Source organism: Neodothiora populina, assembly GCF_041146345.1.
Source record: "Neodothiora populina strain CPC 39397 chromosome Unknown canker_contig_14, whole genome shotgun sequence".
In the NCBI taxonomy this organism is placed as follows: domain Eukaryota; kingdom Fungi; phylum Ascomycota; class Dothideomycetes; order Dothideales; family Dothioraceae; genus Neodothiora; species Neodothiora populina.
In genome coordinates this window covers 94984-110719 of record NW_027191408.1, presented here as the reverse complement: position 1 = coordinate 110719, position 15736 = coordinate 94984, and the positions used below count along the sequence as shown (strand labels likewise).

Sequence of the window (15736 nt, the reverse complement as noted above, 5' to 3'; positions counted from 1 at the left end):
TGTCGAACCCTCACATGCTTCACCCACTGTGTCCAGGAGGACATCGATGAATTTCAACATGAGAGTACCCCTTAGCCCATCCAGGACTGGCTCGCCTCTGCCCATATCATCTCCAGGACATTTCCGCAAGACTTCTGGAGGTCAACACAACAGGAGCCCCTCTTTTTCCGGCCCAAAGGTGACAAGAAAGAGTTCGAGCAGCTCTATGACCAGCGTAACCTCGTCGCCAGCAATGTCGTCGCCTCGAAGACCTCCGTCGTCCATGGACCTGGCGCGCGCGCCTTCCGCACTCTCGTCTTACTCCAACGTTCTTCCCTCCCAAAAAGAGGAAGCTGGCCCCCCGGTCGCAACTGCCGCATCTGTCGCTTCCGAATTCTTCGCCAAGGATATAGCAGCGCATGAAAACGAGACGGCGACTGCAGAGACGGTTGTTATAATACACGATGCCTGCTATGGACATCGTTTCTCCCGACCCAAGACCACCAAGTCGTCGTTGAGCATGATTGTGGAGAGACCGGAGCGCATACTTGCCTGCGCACTAGGAGTGTCGGCAGCATATGTCAGGCTTGGTTCCCGCCACAAAGGAGGAAGTTACCCACCTCACCCTGACAGGAACCACGGCGCCCAACCTCCTTTCAAGATTCGAAAGTCTTCGCGCTCGATTGGCATCACCTCACCAGCAGTCGTCGCTGTGCATGGAAAGAAATGGATGGAAGAATTGAAGTTCATGTGCGACTCCGCCGGCGCTAGGTTGTCATTGGGAATGAAAGAGTTGGCGAGGCAAGATGACTTTCCTCCCTCGGACACGGAGAAGCCGACCTTCCACGAGGGCGATTTGTATCTTTGCGCCGAGTCGCTCGATGCGCTCGAGGGTGCCTTGGGTGGCGTGTGCGATGCGGTCGACCAGGTCTTTGCACCGACTGCAGATTCGCCGAAACGCGCGTTCGTCGCCATTAGACCCCCTGGCCACCACTGCTCGTCAGATTGGCCATCGGGATTCTGCTGGATCAACAATGTCCATGTCGGCATTGAGTACGCGGCGCAGACTTACGGACTCACTCACGCTGTCATTTTTGACTTTGACCTCCACCATGGCGACGGATCTCAGGATGTTACCTGGCAGAGGAACACGAAGAGCGCCGGCATGCCCAAAAGTGCACCCTTCAGCAAGAAAACAGCCATCGGATATTACAGTATGCACGATATCAACTCTTATCCGTGTGAATGGGGCGACAAAGAGAAAGTCCAGAACGCAAGTCTCTGTATAGACAACGCGCATAACCAGTCCATCTGGAACGTCCATCTCGAGCCCTGGACGACCATGGACGAATTCTGGGACCTGTACGAAACCAAGTATATCGTACTTTTGGATAAAGCCAGAGCGTTCCTCAAGCGTCAGACCCAGCGAATAAAGGCCACGCCAAAGCAGGTCCCTGCCAAAGCTGCCATCTTCATTTCTGCAGGATTCGACGCAAGCGAGTGGGAAGGTGCGGGCATGCAGAGACATGCAGTCAACGTGCCTACTGAGTTCTATGCACGTTTCACCAGCGACGTGATCAAGCTCGCCCAGGAAGAAGGGACTGCCGTGGATGGTCGGGTCATCTCCGTTCTTGAAGGAGGTTACAGTGACAGAGCTCTCACCAGTGGCGTTCTCAGCCATCTGTCAGGACTTTGCCAGTCGCAAGACGGTCCTGCATCGAATGAGGTTGTGTCTGCCGTTCAGAGAATGAACATCGTTGCCATGGGAATCGACAAGCCTGTAGAAGTCAAGAGCGAGCAGGCTTCTGGGTACAACGTTGACTGGTGGCACATATCAAATATTACTGCGCTCGAGAATTATATCACGCCTCCACCACCCCCACCACCGCCAACCAAGCGAACTGGAAAGCTGCCGACCTATGCGACGCCCACAGAATCATTCACACAGAAAGTGGTGGATCCGGTAACCTTCAAGCGAACAATATCAAGTACTCTCCGCGCAGCACCCGTGTCACCGCCCAGATACGTGCCGCCGCCTGAGGTGAACTGGATAGTAGCCACGCACGAGCTTAGCAAGCTTCTGATTCCAACCGACAGGCAGACCAAGAGCTACAAGCCAGAGGATCTTGCCCCAGTCAGAGCAAAGAAGGAAAGAATGTCGGGTCCTGCCGCAATACCTGTTGATACAGGCCGACAGCTCAGAGGTCGTAAACCCAAGCCTCCTGAAGAGGCGCCCACTTCCGCTCCGGACATGGATATTATCACGGATGCGCTGAGAAGGCAGACAATTCACGACCTGCCAGGGCACAATTCTGCCGATGTGCCAATACCTTCAATTGAACGTCCCCCTACGCGGACAGCCAGCAGATTGAGTCAAGTGTTCAGCTCCAAATCGGCTGGTCAGGAACGTAGGTCTACAACGCCAGTTCCAGCGCGCGCGAGCTCGCGAGCATCTACCAGAGAGCCCATCCAGGCCAAAGCTCGCAATCCTCGTGGACCAACTATAGCACTGAAACAAGAATCGCGGACAGCCTCGCCAGTGCCTCGCACACCCACGAAAGCGCTGGCGAATCCCTCATCGGGCAAGGTGAAAGAGAGCGCAGCGGTAGCTTCTCTTGGGAGCAGTGTTACGGAATCTCAAAGCTCCGACCGTCAACCTGTGGCTGGACCTAAGCGTATAATGCTTAAGCTCGGCACAAGAGAGCAATCGGAACGCAAGACTCAGGAGCGACTGGAGGCAGAGAAGAAGCAGCAGCAGCAGCAGCAGCAGCAGCAGCAGCAAGAAGAGAGGGCTAGGTCGAGACTCATGAAAAGGCCTTCTGATAAGGCCCCGGTACGAAAAGACGTCGACATGGCGCAAATACATGCGGAACCCACAGCCCCACCGCGACTTGAGACAAAAGTCTCATCCAATGCAGTGAAACAAGAGTCGGCATCGCCTGTTCCGGACTTCACAGTGCGCCAGCCCTCACCTGAGAAAATCATCGAGCCCGCCTCTGCTGTGTTGGAGCTGCAGGACTCGGCACTACCGAAGCAACTGATAGACGATATATCTACGCATCTAGCATCGGGGACTTACCTGGAAGATGACAACCGTCACGCAGTGTCCCCGCCTGTATTCACACCAACATCCATGTCTCAAATCCACACACCGACAGAGAACATAGATATCTACCCTTCGCAGGGCCGTCAAGGATTCAACAATGGGAACAACAATGGATACATACAATACGAGTTCAACCCCAGATCCACCGAAGTCGACTCTCAGTCACAGCCAAGCCACCCAGATGGCAACAGCAACATGGAGAATGAGCAGGGAGACATCAGGTCCATGATCAAAGAGAGCATGATAGTCCACCCAGACATGGTTGTCTCTGACGCAGTAGCCTCGTCATCATTCGCACGACCAGACGGTAGTAACGCAGGCCAAGACGATGGTGCTGCGTTTGATCCTAGAGGATGGCAACAACATCCCCATGGAAGAGGCGTCAGCAGGGATCAGCTCCCCGTGTTCAGCAGCACCGGCGCCATTACCTTTGCACCTACCCGTCCGGCCTCGAGACCTGCAGGCGGAGAAGAATAAGAGAGTAATGGAGTTACACAACAATTAAATAAAAGGACTAAAACGAGGGGTCAGCAACCAATAATCGCGGAGAGAAAAGACAATCAAAAACCGGGACAATCAGAACATCGCTGAGTTCCAAAGGGAGGCGTTCTCAGGGGAGTCTTTCATCAGGTGGTATGCTATGACACATGGTTTTGGGGTAGGTGAGCACGGCTAGCATTGACATAATCGTGTCTCAGTGGTCGGATCGAGGCTCTTTGCTCGTGTTGGACACTTCGAGTGGCTTTGTTTTGCGTCACTTTGCCTTTGTGGAAGTCACCGCTTTTTTCATTTACTTAGCCTTGGTTATATACACAGTAGGTAGGGGTGGTTAAAGTGGTAGTCTTGGTGATAATCAACAGCGGTAGTCGTAGTAGTCGTAGTCAATAGTACACACTGTCTTCTTCCCAGATTCAATCTCTGCACATGAGTGACTTACTAAACAGAATCGTGGCAGTCTGGTAGTCAGTCAGACGGCAGGTAAGTCTGCCTGGTTTGAATTGGTTTTATTTTGATTTGATCTGGGTTGTATTGATGTGATTCTGCGCTGATCGATTACTCCAACGCTCTGCTACCCCTACTCCAGTTGTCCCCTTCTGGGCTCTTCCGCCAATCTCCTTGCGCGCTTTGGGCACGTCAACGACACATCTTTACTCCAGGCACGATACCGAGAGTCTCTTGTCCGGAGGAACGCAAGGAGCTCGACTGCGCTGCGCTCTCTGTCATTGTTGTGTCGAGTGTCGAGTGTCGAGTGTCGAACATCGAGTACCCAGTACCCAGTAGTTTCTGGAGTTTCGATCGGCATGTATGCGTACACGTGGTACATACGTGATCCTCGACCACGCAAGTTCTCCTTTTGGATTTTCCTTCTGCGAGCCTGGCGTCATGGCCTCTTGGAGGTTGCTTAGAGGGGCATGCGTACGATGGGCGAGAGGTTTCTTGCTTGAGCCTTTTGGTCTGTGGAATGTTGGGGCTCGTTGTCGCGAATTGACGGATAGATGGATAGATGGGAAATTAGGCTTCCTGCCTGATTGATGGGTTGGGAATCGCAATCGGTCATTCACCTGGTTGGTTGGCTGGATTGACTTGGACTGGTTTGTGCTGTTGTGATACACTGAGACTGGAATTCGTCACGCCTTAGTGTCGTTCTTGACAGGGCAGATGTTCTGCTGAATCATATGAGATGCTGTGCGTTTCGAACCATGTCAATCATGTTCATCGCACAGCAGTGGCAGGCGGAAATCTCTTGGCACTCAACAAGACACCCTTGACACCACGGATCTCCGCCTTGAACGCAGCGACAGCATCGTCCTTCTTGTCGGCGCCTCTCGGCGTGTTGCTGCCTGGCAGAGTATATGCGCTATCATTAGTGAATTGATAAGACGGAGGCGAATAGATCATGTCGTCCAGAGACTGTCTGAAGTCGGCAATGTCGTTGTGCATGTCTTCGTTTGTGGAGCCGTTTGTCTCCGAGTGCTGCAGTAGTTCGTCGAGATGTGAGTGCAGGATCTTGAGGCGCGTTTCTTGCTTTGTCAGTGTAGTTTCTGGGGATCCGAGGGATGATGATGACGAATCGTCCCCTGGAGATGGTAGAGACGAGGTCTGTGTGCCGATGTCGCGATGGAACAGCTCCGTGGGGTCGGATACTGTGCTTTCGGCGTCGTCGTCGTTGTCGACGTCGTCTGGGTTGTCGAGTCCCGCCTTCGGCTTGGTCGTAGTAGGCACCTCTGACACCAAGCCGCTGAGCCTTTCCGTGATCTTGGTCAAGCCTGAAGAAGTGTGCGAGGCAAAGTCATGGCGAGCTTCAGTGAGATTCTCCGTCATGGGAGCAATGAGGAACTGCGACAGACCGTATATCGTGGCGGCCAGACCACCGGTGATATACGCGGTGCATAACAGACGGCTGACCGTCACCAACGGCGGCGGCTTCTGCGGTTGTACGAGAAACTCGGGATATGTCACGATGGGCGGGATATCTTTTGGCAGGACCGGTGCCGGTGACTGCTTTGCGGAGCTGTTTTGAAATTCAGAGGGACTGAATGAGGAAGGCACGCTGTCGGCCAAGACCTCGTCGATGATATCTCTCGACACCCCTTTTGACACGAGGAAGCTGCATTTCTTTTCTGTTGGTTCGCCTTTGACACCGGGATCGTTCAGGAATTGGCGGACTTGGTCGATGACCGTCTTGCTTGCATCGAACTCTTGTTTCGCTGCTATATCAGAGCCGTCCGTCGTTGCGGCGTTGTTAGGCGCCTGATCTGGCTCGGTGGGAGAGCTTGGTGTCTCTTTGCTGGCTTCAAATTCCTGTCTTGCTGCCACGTCTGAGCCATCCGTGCTGGGAGTATTATCGGACGCTGCGTTGCCTGTTGTATGTTTGGGTGCGGTCTCGCTGGCATCGTGTCCTTGTTCGGCGGCATCTCTCGATATGTTAGGGTCAACGCGACTGTGACCACTACTTCCATGAGAATCAGCCTCCAGCTCGGGAGCTGCGCCAACCTGGTCAGGATCTGACATGTTTGTGGTAGCTTTACTGTTAGTCTCGGCGGGTGTCAATGGCTGCTGTGCACGTTGCCACGCAGGTATGGCAGGTCGTGGCTTCAACCGGTCGGCCATGATTCAGAGATGCTTGAGAGATTCGCTCGTGATTGTTGTTTCTGGCCGTCAGAGATAAGTGCTGTGATCAAGGTACCTTATGCCAGAGCAACACGCTTGATCACAGACCCGGATCGATGTCATACCTTACCTTCTCCTCCATCTCATCAACACTAAACGCCGAGCCGAGGTCCGGGGCCGATGGTATAGAGGTGGCTGACTAAGCGCGCGGGCGACCAGCTTTGAGCGGTACGCAATTGGACATTGTATCGTATCGCAGGCTGGGGATGGAGCTGCGTCTATGAAGCCAATCGCATTTGCAACAACATTCACATCTACGATTGCATCACTGAATATCCAGACATGTCCTTTCAATCGGTCAACAAGCGACAAAAAGGTCCCGACGGTGCCCCCACAGCGCGCTCTGACATGGGGAGTGCCTCCCGATCCAATGGTAGTAGGTATGTCAGACAGAATTTCTTTGTTCTCTCGATAGTCTTTTCCTGTTTCTTTCTTTGGTATCACATGCGCCACCTGGTGCAACAAGTGCCGATGGCAGCATGCCTAGGCGACATGGAAAGCCATACACCCATGAGGGGTGTGTGCGTCGTGAGTGTCGTGCAAACATCCGAGACGATGCTGTTCAAGTTACGTGACTGTCACACGATTGATAAGAGGAAGGGGGGAAATCAGCCTGATGTGTTGCCTGTGCCTGAGCCTGAGCACATTCCTCGCTTCGTAGATTGGATTGACAGTGTCGCGCTTCCATCATCCACAATCCCATCTGTTCTTGCTCTGCGCCCATACCATTGATATAACCACCACCTCCTGTCAATACCGTCTGCTCCCGCCCAAATGCCACCGACGCGCTCCCTTCGCCCGCGTAAGCCAGAACTAACCAGACCGACTGACAGCCCACCCGCACGTTCATCCGCGACAATCCAACACTCATCGTCAAACACGGCATCACACCCGTCGATAAGGCTGACAGTCAAAGCTCCCCCGAGCAAATTACGCCAGGCAATCTCCGGCAGCGATCTGCCATCTGACTTCAACAGACAAGATGCCGACTCCGAGACTCCTGATCCCCCTCCACGACCGTCAAGAGCGACACGAAATCCACGAACCGTCGTCGAGCCAGACAGTGACGACGACGACGACGACGACGACGACGACGACGACGACGACAATGAGAACGACAATGACGAAGACGAAGAAATGGAGGATGAAGAAGACGACGAAGACGGCGAGGATGAAGACGCAGACGATGACGACGAAGACGAAGAAGCCGGCGTCGACGACAGTGACGAAGAAGACGCAGAGGGCGATGAACTCGACATGGACGAGCCGCATCCTCCGCCACCGGTCATAGTCACTGCTCCGACTACAAGTAAAACCAAAGGCAAGCAAAAGGCCGACATAGCCGTGGCACCTCCACCCGCAAGGGGTCCCCTCAAGTCTGTCGAACAGAAAGAAGCAGAAGACGATGACGAGCTATCCGACCTGGACGACGAAGAGGAGGTCCTCGACGAAGACGTAGAAGAAGACCGCGAGGAGAGCGATCTGGACGACGACGAAGAAGGCGTCACGCGAGACGGCACTCCCGACCTCAGCAAGTTGACCCGAAGACAACGAGCCGCCTACGAAGACAGCAGGGAAGAAGGGGATCTGATGGCCTTGTCCAACGAAGCTCAGAAGAAGAAACACTTGACCGCCGAGGAAATCTCCATGCGTAGAGCCGAGATGGCCAGACGCAGAAAGAACCTATCAGAGAAACGTAACGAAGAAGAAAAGGTAAACCCCGATCTCGCATATCTTTTTCCGTCAAGCATCCCCCAGCTAAACCTGCTCCCCAGATGGACACAATAAACAAGCTCCTCAAAAAGCCCGCTCCAAAACGACGCACGCGCGCCGAGATCATCGCCGCACAAGCCGCCGCCGACGCCACGCCCTCGGAAGACGAAGACGGCGAGCTGCCCAAACCCACCCCGTATCTCGTCCGCTACGTCCAGAACAGCAAAGGCATCAGACTCGGCGTGCCGGAGGAGTGGCTCGAGAAAGACCAGCCGCTCGGAGACGCGCTCAGGACGGGCTGGGCGGGGCCTAGACGGCGGGGGGCGGCGGCGGCGAGGTTGATCGAGGAGGTCTCTTGATGTTTCTCTACTGTCGTCCTTCTTGTTGCAGTTCGTGACCTCGTCGATGAGGGTTCAGAGCACTCGAGGTTGTGCAGGTATGCAGGTTCGGCACCAGCTATAGAGAGGGGGCACAGAAGAACATGACGGTGTCCGAAGTCATGACTAAATTGTTATAATTTCCCTTGTTTCCTTGACTTTATCCCAGTGACTTTGATGACTTTGGTCCTGTCTACTCGCCATCATAATCGCAACATGCCAGTGAGAGGATTAACATAACCGCCCAGCCAGCTTCAATCATGTTCGAAACCCACTTTCACATGAGCCACTTACTAACAACAACTCTCATTTCTCCGATGACGATAGACACCACGAATCTCAGTGAAGCAAAAGCGAGAAAGAGAGAATCACTCAGGAACAACATACTGAAAGGCGAGAGGTTGACATCATCGTCTTTTCATACATCCTGCCACTTCATCATATACTGTATAATCTCTATCCCACTAATTCTATGACGCCAACTCAGGCTGACAATGGTATAACAAGGAAGAATAAAACAAAGACTCGCGTGAACCCCTCGCTGAAACACAATGACCCATGAAATAGGCTATGAGAATAGAAATGGTAAGATGCTCTGAAAAGTAGATGAAAATTGGGAAAGAAAAGGAAGAGCTCTCCTGTGCTTCGTTGAGCAGATATGCTTTTTTGTGGGAAGGGGAATGGGGAGTGGCGATTGACTCTCTCTCTTTTCTCGTCTTCTTGCTTCCCTCTTTTCCTCTTCCCGCGCTCTTTCGGGACGAATGAGAACAACATGGACACGAAAGATAATAAAATGCCATGGGCCCTAATGCGCCGAGCGGCGAAAGAATAGAAGGAAATGAAACAGCGAGAGGTGGCACAAGAAACGCGACGTTAAGTTGATGGCTTCCGCCCCGGAGGCGGCTCGAGATATGCGCCGCTTTCGGGCGGCGTTCGCGATGCGGATCCCAGGACCACAGAGTCTCCTCTTACGTCGCCACCACGGATCCTGACGTGGTATCTTCTCACATCCTCCGGGTCTCGCTCCCATCCATGCTGATGCAGATCCGAGGGCAGGCCCGACTCTCCGGATTCCAGATTGCGCAGGCTGTGTTCCTCGACGTCGATGGTGGTTTCGGTGCTGATGCCCCCATGCGCCGGGAATTTGCCGCCGTTGATGCTTCCGTTGCCCGTGAGTTCGCGCTCGTCGCTGTCGACACTGATGCTGCTTTCTAGTACCCCTCTTTTCTTATGGCTGCGCAACGTGTCGAGTGCGAAACTCCGGTTCGTCGAGATCTTTGTACCGCTTTTTGTGGTACTGCTGCCGCCTGGCACTCCTGATGCGGTATTGGACCGTGCATTCGTGCCGTGGCCGTAGAATCCGAGTTTTGAGCCCAGTCCTCTTGTGCGGGAATTGTGGTGACCAGAGCTAGAGTAGGCGCGCGCGCCGGGGGTGAAGGAGCGAAGCATGGGGAAGGTTTCGCGGAGCAGAGGCCAGATGAGTGGGAGATTCGTCACCCAGACCGCGACGCTTGATTCTCGCACATACCACAGCATATAGACCGTGCTATATAGATCTGCGAGGTTGAAAACTTTGGTGAGAATTGCAGCTATGATGATGAAAAGACCCATGCCGAAGATGCCCACCAAGACAACTTTCTGCTTAACCGGTAGCGTCGTGTTGAGTAATAGTGGTAGAGATATTGCCAGCATAAAGGCATCGGAGCTGATATTGAAGCACGCCTGCGTTATAGCGTAGTTCTGCAGCGTTGTGCATTGGGCTACCACAAGTTTAGTATGCCTAATGTGTCAATAGATGTGATCAGGCGATGCTTACGGTTCGGTGGAGGCATTGCCCAGTAGCCTGTGAACGGCCTGCATGCAAGGAAAAAGGCGAGCTGCGTTCCAACATAGCCGGCAGCTACATAGACCGCCAATGCCTTGACAAACAATTGGTGCTTGAGCTGCAGCGTCAAGCGCGTATAGATGAAAAGCATGCACACTTTGAGCGTGTAAATCATGTTCAACATAGACTGAGCAGAGTAGTCAGCAAGTGTGTCCATACGGCAGAAGCGCAGCCCTTACTTGTTCCGAGAGAACGACAATTTTAGATCCCTTTATTCGTTCTTTGATTTCTGAGGGGCTGAAAGTGTCGAACTCGTCCGGCGGATAGAGATTGCTTCCGCCGCCAGCGGCAATGACATTCAGACAAACCACCAATATAGTGTACCAACCCTACATGATTCAGCGACCAATTCGAAAGATATACAGCCAAAGAGACTCACCGCGGCCACCCACATCAAATAGTCATCCGGCGCCAGGCCTTTGATCCCATTCCGCCGTATCCGCGCAAACCTGATCAGAGAATTCAGTAACATGTTATGGTACTCGAGGCTTTACGAATAACTGCACTTACGATCTCAACATTATGAATAACATGCCCAAGGCGTACATAGTCCAAGACTCCCTTGTGAGTTCATCTTGGAAACTCTTGTCGAACGACAAAGTCTCTTCTCTCCCAAGAATGAACATACTGAGATAGACAGCAGCTCCCAGCCGCAACGATCCCGGGGATCGACCTTGTAGTGATGAACTTGCTTAGCTTGAGATGTCAATGGAGAAAATAGAAAAGGTATGTCGCAATAGAGCTATGACATGTCCATGGATATCTGGGCGAGCGGTGTGTAACGCTGATCCCACTTCACTGCGTAGAGAAGTATATGCTACGGGCTGGGAAGTGAGCAAACCGTCTGAAGCATGGGATGTCGATGCAACTGCTATTGTACCTGGAAACGATCACCGTTTTCCATAGGTAAGCCACACTGAGACCACGCACGACGTCTAGCCATTCCAAGGCTGTTAGCATTGATGTATTGATGATAAGGGAATTTTGTAGCCCTTACTGTTCTTGGTTCGTGCGGGTCCTGGTGAGTGCGGCTCAAGGTGAGCGCGACTCAGCTCCCTAATGGTGTACCGCGGTTCGAGAATGCCGCACTGCCGCTATCATCCTTCCAGCATGCCTAGATAGGGCAGGGTCGCAGTGTAATTGATTCTGAAACTGCAATGGCAATTCCCCTTTCTTGCATGAGCTCGGTCAGAACATGATCTCGCGACATTGACCTCAAGGTTCAGCCTTCAGCAACTTCGGAGGTTAGGTCGACCTGATCGTCTTCTGGTGGCGGCTAGAGTCAAGGTCCGGCCGGTACTGAAAGAAGGGTGCAGGGGTCAACGACCTACAATAGCCCCTAAGCCAAAGTAAGGTCCGTGATTGTTCTATATGGAAGAAGAAATTCAAAACGGCTTCCAGGATCATTGGCTTGCAATAGTCCCAGACCCATGCCCACAAAACAGAAGTTGCAACGCCAAAGGTTATGCAGCGTCATGCCGTGAGACACAGGATCGTCCAAAGCACGAGTCGAGTAACAAATGCTGTCGCAAGCAGCATATTGATGGATTCCATGCGACTGGAAGCCGTTTAGCACATTGGCGCGATCAAGATCTGGTCAAACACTCAATGACTCGCAGGCATTCTTACTCAGCCGTAGATCCCTGCTGTCGCGAGACCAAGCTCATTTCCAGTTGACTTGTCCAGAGTTCGACGGCATGCTGAGTCGGTATCAAGAAGTTCTACTTGCAGGCGTAGCGCCGTAATTGGATGCGGGCACTACGCGTGGCATTGGCTGCTAATTCTGCGAGCCAAAACTCTAATTGCACAAACTCTATTCTGGCTGTTGGTCCCTACTGAACGTGGGGAGGACGTTCCCATCCAGACTTTGTGCAATGGCCATATCGCGTGATCCGCTTGGTCTTATCTACGTCCCAAACGTATGTCTTTTACGTGCAACAATGTTCCATGTCCAATCGTATTTATTCCAAGTTGTTGAATTGTCGGATCTGCACTGGAATGTGCCGAGTCGGACTTCTTTCGAACGACTCAGGGTCTGTTGACATAGATTTTGACATAGATGTGAACGCAACGTCTATGTCGGACCCTCGACAAGGTTCCAGCTATCAGGCGAGGTCATCGCCCTCGAACTTTTTTGTGTTGGACAGTCTACTGTGTGATTAGCATGATCGTAGTCGTAGCCGATGGATCATCTATTCCACGTGCACATACTGGGCCCGAACGCCTGTTCCACTATCACTATCAGGGATATATCCCCGAGATGATGTACTCGTACATGCGGCCAAGCAGTCGGTCCTGTCCGATTCCATTCTTCTATAGCCGTCAGGACAGGATCAGGTCGCGAATAGATTGGGCTCGTGTTGCACTGCACATACAATTGGACTCGTCAAATGTTTAGTGCCGAATGGTCTGCGCTCTCTTGAGGATTCCCTCGGTACTTTGGTCAGATTGATTGATATCTGCCACATGTCTGTTCAGGTCGTGTTTCTTGTATTATACGGGCGACCACTCCACTGTTGATGCTACACACGGGCCAAGCCTGAAGATCATCTACGGCAGGACTTCGTTGCTAAACGTACTTCGAGACGAAGCATACGGGACCTTACTCCGAGCTTCGCAAAGAGCGTGTAGAGTCGGAAAAGTCCAACGCTATTAATCCTATGCTCTCCACTAATCGTCCGTTATGGAAACGTTGAGCCTTACTCGTACGGAAAGAGAGGCAAACGTTCTTGTGGAGAACCAGCTTCGTCGAGTAAGACACCTTATACTCCATCCAATCACAGCTCTCATTGCATGTGAGATTTCAAAAGCCAGAGCCTCTGCACGGAGAGTCAGCACTCGGTATGGGAGAATACTGCAAAAATATCATCGATAAAGTCTCGATTAAAACATAATGAGTCGAGCAGCTTCATCCTGACACGTCTTGGTCGATCTGGTGATCGCGTCAGTACTTAAGGTTCAGTGAACTCTTCATCTATCTGCTCGCCTCGGTCAGTCTTTCTGATCCTGACGCAGAAAGCCAGACCGGCGCATGCAGCGTAGAAAATGCCTAGACAACAGAATGGTAAGCCTGCTCCACCATCACCTATGTTCAGGCCCACTTTGAACAACCAGGCGAACAATGGACTTCCACCCATCATGCCAACTGTGTCCACAACACTGATAACAGTATACAATTTTGCGACATCGCTAGGAGCGACAAGGCTTGTCATGACCGTGCGTAGAAACGTAGCATAGCCACACCCTAGAGTGAGCACGAGTAAAGACCCCACGAACATGGCAATGGTCGGAGCTAAAGCAACTAGCAGCCATCCAAAGCATGTCAGTACGGTCAACGCTTGGGCTAGGACAAGATCTCTCTGCTTGGCATTGTAACCAAATTTGCTCAGCAACAGCTTCGCAACGATTGGTGTCAAGGCAAGGCAGATAGGGACCGTGAAGCCAGCTCGAAGTGACACGTAGAACGTAGCTCTAGTGAGAGACATGCGATATCGTGTACTCGCATATTGCAACAAAAGTACTGTCGTCCACGATGTCGAGTAAGACTGGAAAGTGAATGTAGCAATGAGGCCCGACACACGCCAATCTGAGAGAAGGAGTCTACCCATTGCCTTGAGTGGCGCAATCCAGGTTGAACGAGTGGACTCAGCTTCCGGTGGCTCCCTCTGTTGCGTGCCAGAAACTGATGCGTGATGATGGTGGATGGTTTCCGGAATAAAGTACATCAAAAATATGGAGAAAGTAAGAGCAGCCAGTCCCGAAAATAATGGTATCCAAGGATCAATCACCATCAAAGATGCTGCAAGAGGAGGAATAACGAAGCTCATTGCAAGGGTAGCCGCGTGTGTTTGGAGGAAAACGGTGGCTCTAAGTTCGCTTCGTGGTCAGCAAGTCTATGTATGCCTTGCAGACATCAGCTACAACCTACCTGGACTCTTCTGGGACCAAGTCTGACAAAAGCGTCAGGAATAGAGCGGTGACCACTGTCGAGGAGCCCCCCATGATTCCGTGTAACGACGATAACCAGATAAGCCGGATGTCGAAGAACTGCCAGAACCAACCTGCGCGGATGTCAGCAAGATTTCCACGAGATGCCACAAGGTTGCCCATTTCCTGCCTGCCACATGTAACACGTACAGACGAACATGATCCACGCTGCGCACAGTGGGAATGAAGATAGACCAAGCAGTATCACGGGCTTCCTCCCCCAGCTGTCTGCTAAGATCCCAAAGGGAATCGCAAGCAACAGAGCTTCCTACAGCGTTAGCTTTACATTCTGCTTTCGAAGGCATGGTATGCTTACAAGGTATGCCATTGAAGAAGGCTAGATTGCCCATTAGAGCTGCCACATCTGCCTGTACCTCGGGAATCTTGCAGAGTGCCTCACTCACACCACCAATCGCACCAGGTCCTACCACGTCTCTACCCTGAAGCAGCTTAGAGCTATCATGGACTTCCCAATATTTGTAACAGTATATGCTTTCATATACGCGCGTGAAGGGCACTTCCATCAACTGATCGCCGATCTGTAGCAAGATAGCGAGCAGTATACATATGTATACAATGCCGCGTGGGTTCGTCACTAAGTGAGGGTGTGGAATGTCGAGGCTACCACTAGCGATGGATTCTGAGATCTTGTGGTTGATCAGTGGTGTCTCTTCAGTCGTCGAATCACTCTGAACATGGACAACGTCTTTAGACATTGTTTCGACATTCCCGTTCGACGGCACAAGACTCTCAGATGAAATGGACGTCCCACCCGGGCTCTTCTTCATAATGCAGAGGGGCGACAGAATTGCAGAGAGGAGCAATTGGATTATGGTGCAGTTGTGGGCACAGCCTAGAATGCTCCAAACTGCTTACCTCACTTCAACATACTGGTGACCCAATTGTTCGAAGGGAATCGTAAATAATAAGGGGTTGGGAAAGAATATGGTGTGCCTAAGGTATGTTCACATGCGGTAGGTGAATGATAGACGATAACGCATCGTCCGCGGTATAACGTTTCAGCTAGCCCTATCTCGGAGTTCGCATCCACTTCCGCTATACGAACACCGAAAGCAACACCAAGACGTCAACAATTGTGATGCCTAGATGTACCTTAGCGATCGCCGTATCTGTGATGTTTCGAAACAATCTTGATCCTATCATCAATCTGTGATTTGATGCAAGAATTGCCTGCATTGTACAACCCAATGCGAAATACTCTCCCAGCGCAATATGCACCTCCACATTACGGGGTAATTGCTTTTTCAGGATGTGCACAGAGATGAAACGCTTGTGCCAAAACTGCACAGCATGCCGCACCGCAAACGAAAAAGATATCGTGCGTAATAATGGGCAGATGTAGAACACTGTGTAGCAGAATACCTATGTTTCGCATACCAGATGTAATTGAAAGAAGCTTTTTACGTTACGTTTCCCCATACCTTACCTGTGCTTCGAAACGGAGAGACTTCCCGCCATGTATAGCGGTACGGCTCGTAGAAGTCATTATGTAAAAAT

At 52.0% G+C, this 15736-nt stretch overlaps 5 protein-coding genes across 6 annotated transcripts; 2 read left to right on the top strand and 3 right to left on the bottom strand.

Moving 5' to 3' along the window:
- Positions 1 to 232: 232 nt before the first annotated feature.
- On the top strand, positions 233 to 3562 carry AAFC00_002009 (uncharacterized protein; the record flags this gene model as incomplete). Its single annotated transcript, XM_069341274.1, has 1 exon — positions 233 to 3562. The coding sequence occupies one exon, from the start codon at positions 233 to 235 to the stop codon at positions 3560 to 3562; it is 3330 nt and encodes a 1109-aa protein (XP_069201346.1).
- Positions 3563 to 4798: 1236 nt separating this feature from the next.
- On the bottom strand, positions 4799 to 6196 carry AAFC00_002008 (uncharacterized protein; the record flags this gene model as incomplete). The annotated part of the gene is made up of 1 exon (XM_069341273.1): positions 4799 to 6196. One exon carries the CDS (start codon positions 6194 to 6196, stop codon positions 4799 to 4801), a length of 1398 nt encoding a protein of 465 aa, XP_069201345.1.
- Positions 6197 to 7030: 834 nt separating this feature from the next.
- AAFC00_002007 (uncharacterized protein) lies at positions 7031 to 8328 on the top strand (the record flags this gene model as incomplete). Its single annotated transcript, XM_069341272.1, has 2 exons — positions 7031 to 7969; positions 8032 to 8328. The coding sequence occupies 2 exons, from the start codon at positions 7031 to 7033 to the stop codon at positions 8326 to 8328; spliced, it is 1236 nt and encodes a 411-aa protein (XP_069201344.1).
- An 891-nt stretch (positions 8329 to 9219) lies between these two features.
- AAFC00_002006 (uncharacterized protein) lies at positions 9220 to 10857 on the bottom strand (the record flags this gene model as incomplete). Its single annotated transcript, XM_069341271.1, has 5 exons — positions 9220 to 10106; positions 10163 to 10358; positions 10411 to 10560; positions 10611 to 10680; positions 10742 to 10857. 5 exons carry the CDS (start codon positions 10855 to 10857, stop codon positions 9220 to 9222), a joined length of 1419 nt encoding a protein of 472 aa, XP_069201343.1.
- Positions 10858 to 13182: 2325 nt separating this feature from the next.
- Positions 13183 to 14934, bottom strand: AAFC00_002005 (uncharacterized protein; the record flags this gene model as incomplete). 2 transcript variants are annotated; one of them, XM_069347971.1, is made up of 4 exons in its annotated part: positions 13183 to 14098; positions 14160 to 14292; positions 14369 to 14482; positions 14535 to 14934. In XM_069347971.1, 4 exons carry the CDS (start codon positions 14932 to 14934, stop codon positions 13183 to 13185), a joined length of 1563 nt encoding a protein of 520 aa, XP_069201341.1. The 2 variants fall into 2 exon arrangements, with proteins under 2 accessions (XP_069201341.1, XP_069201342.1); XM_069341270.1 differs by having other exon boundaries at positions 14535 to 14742.
- Positions 14935 to 15736: the final 802 nt, after the last annotated feature.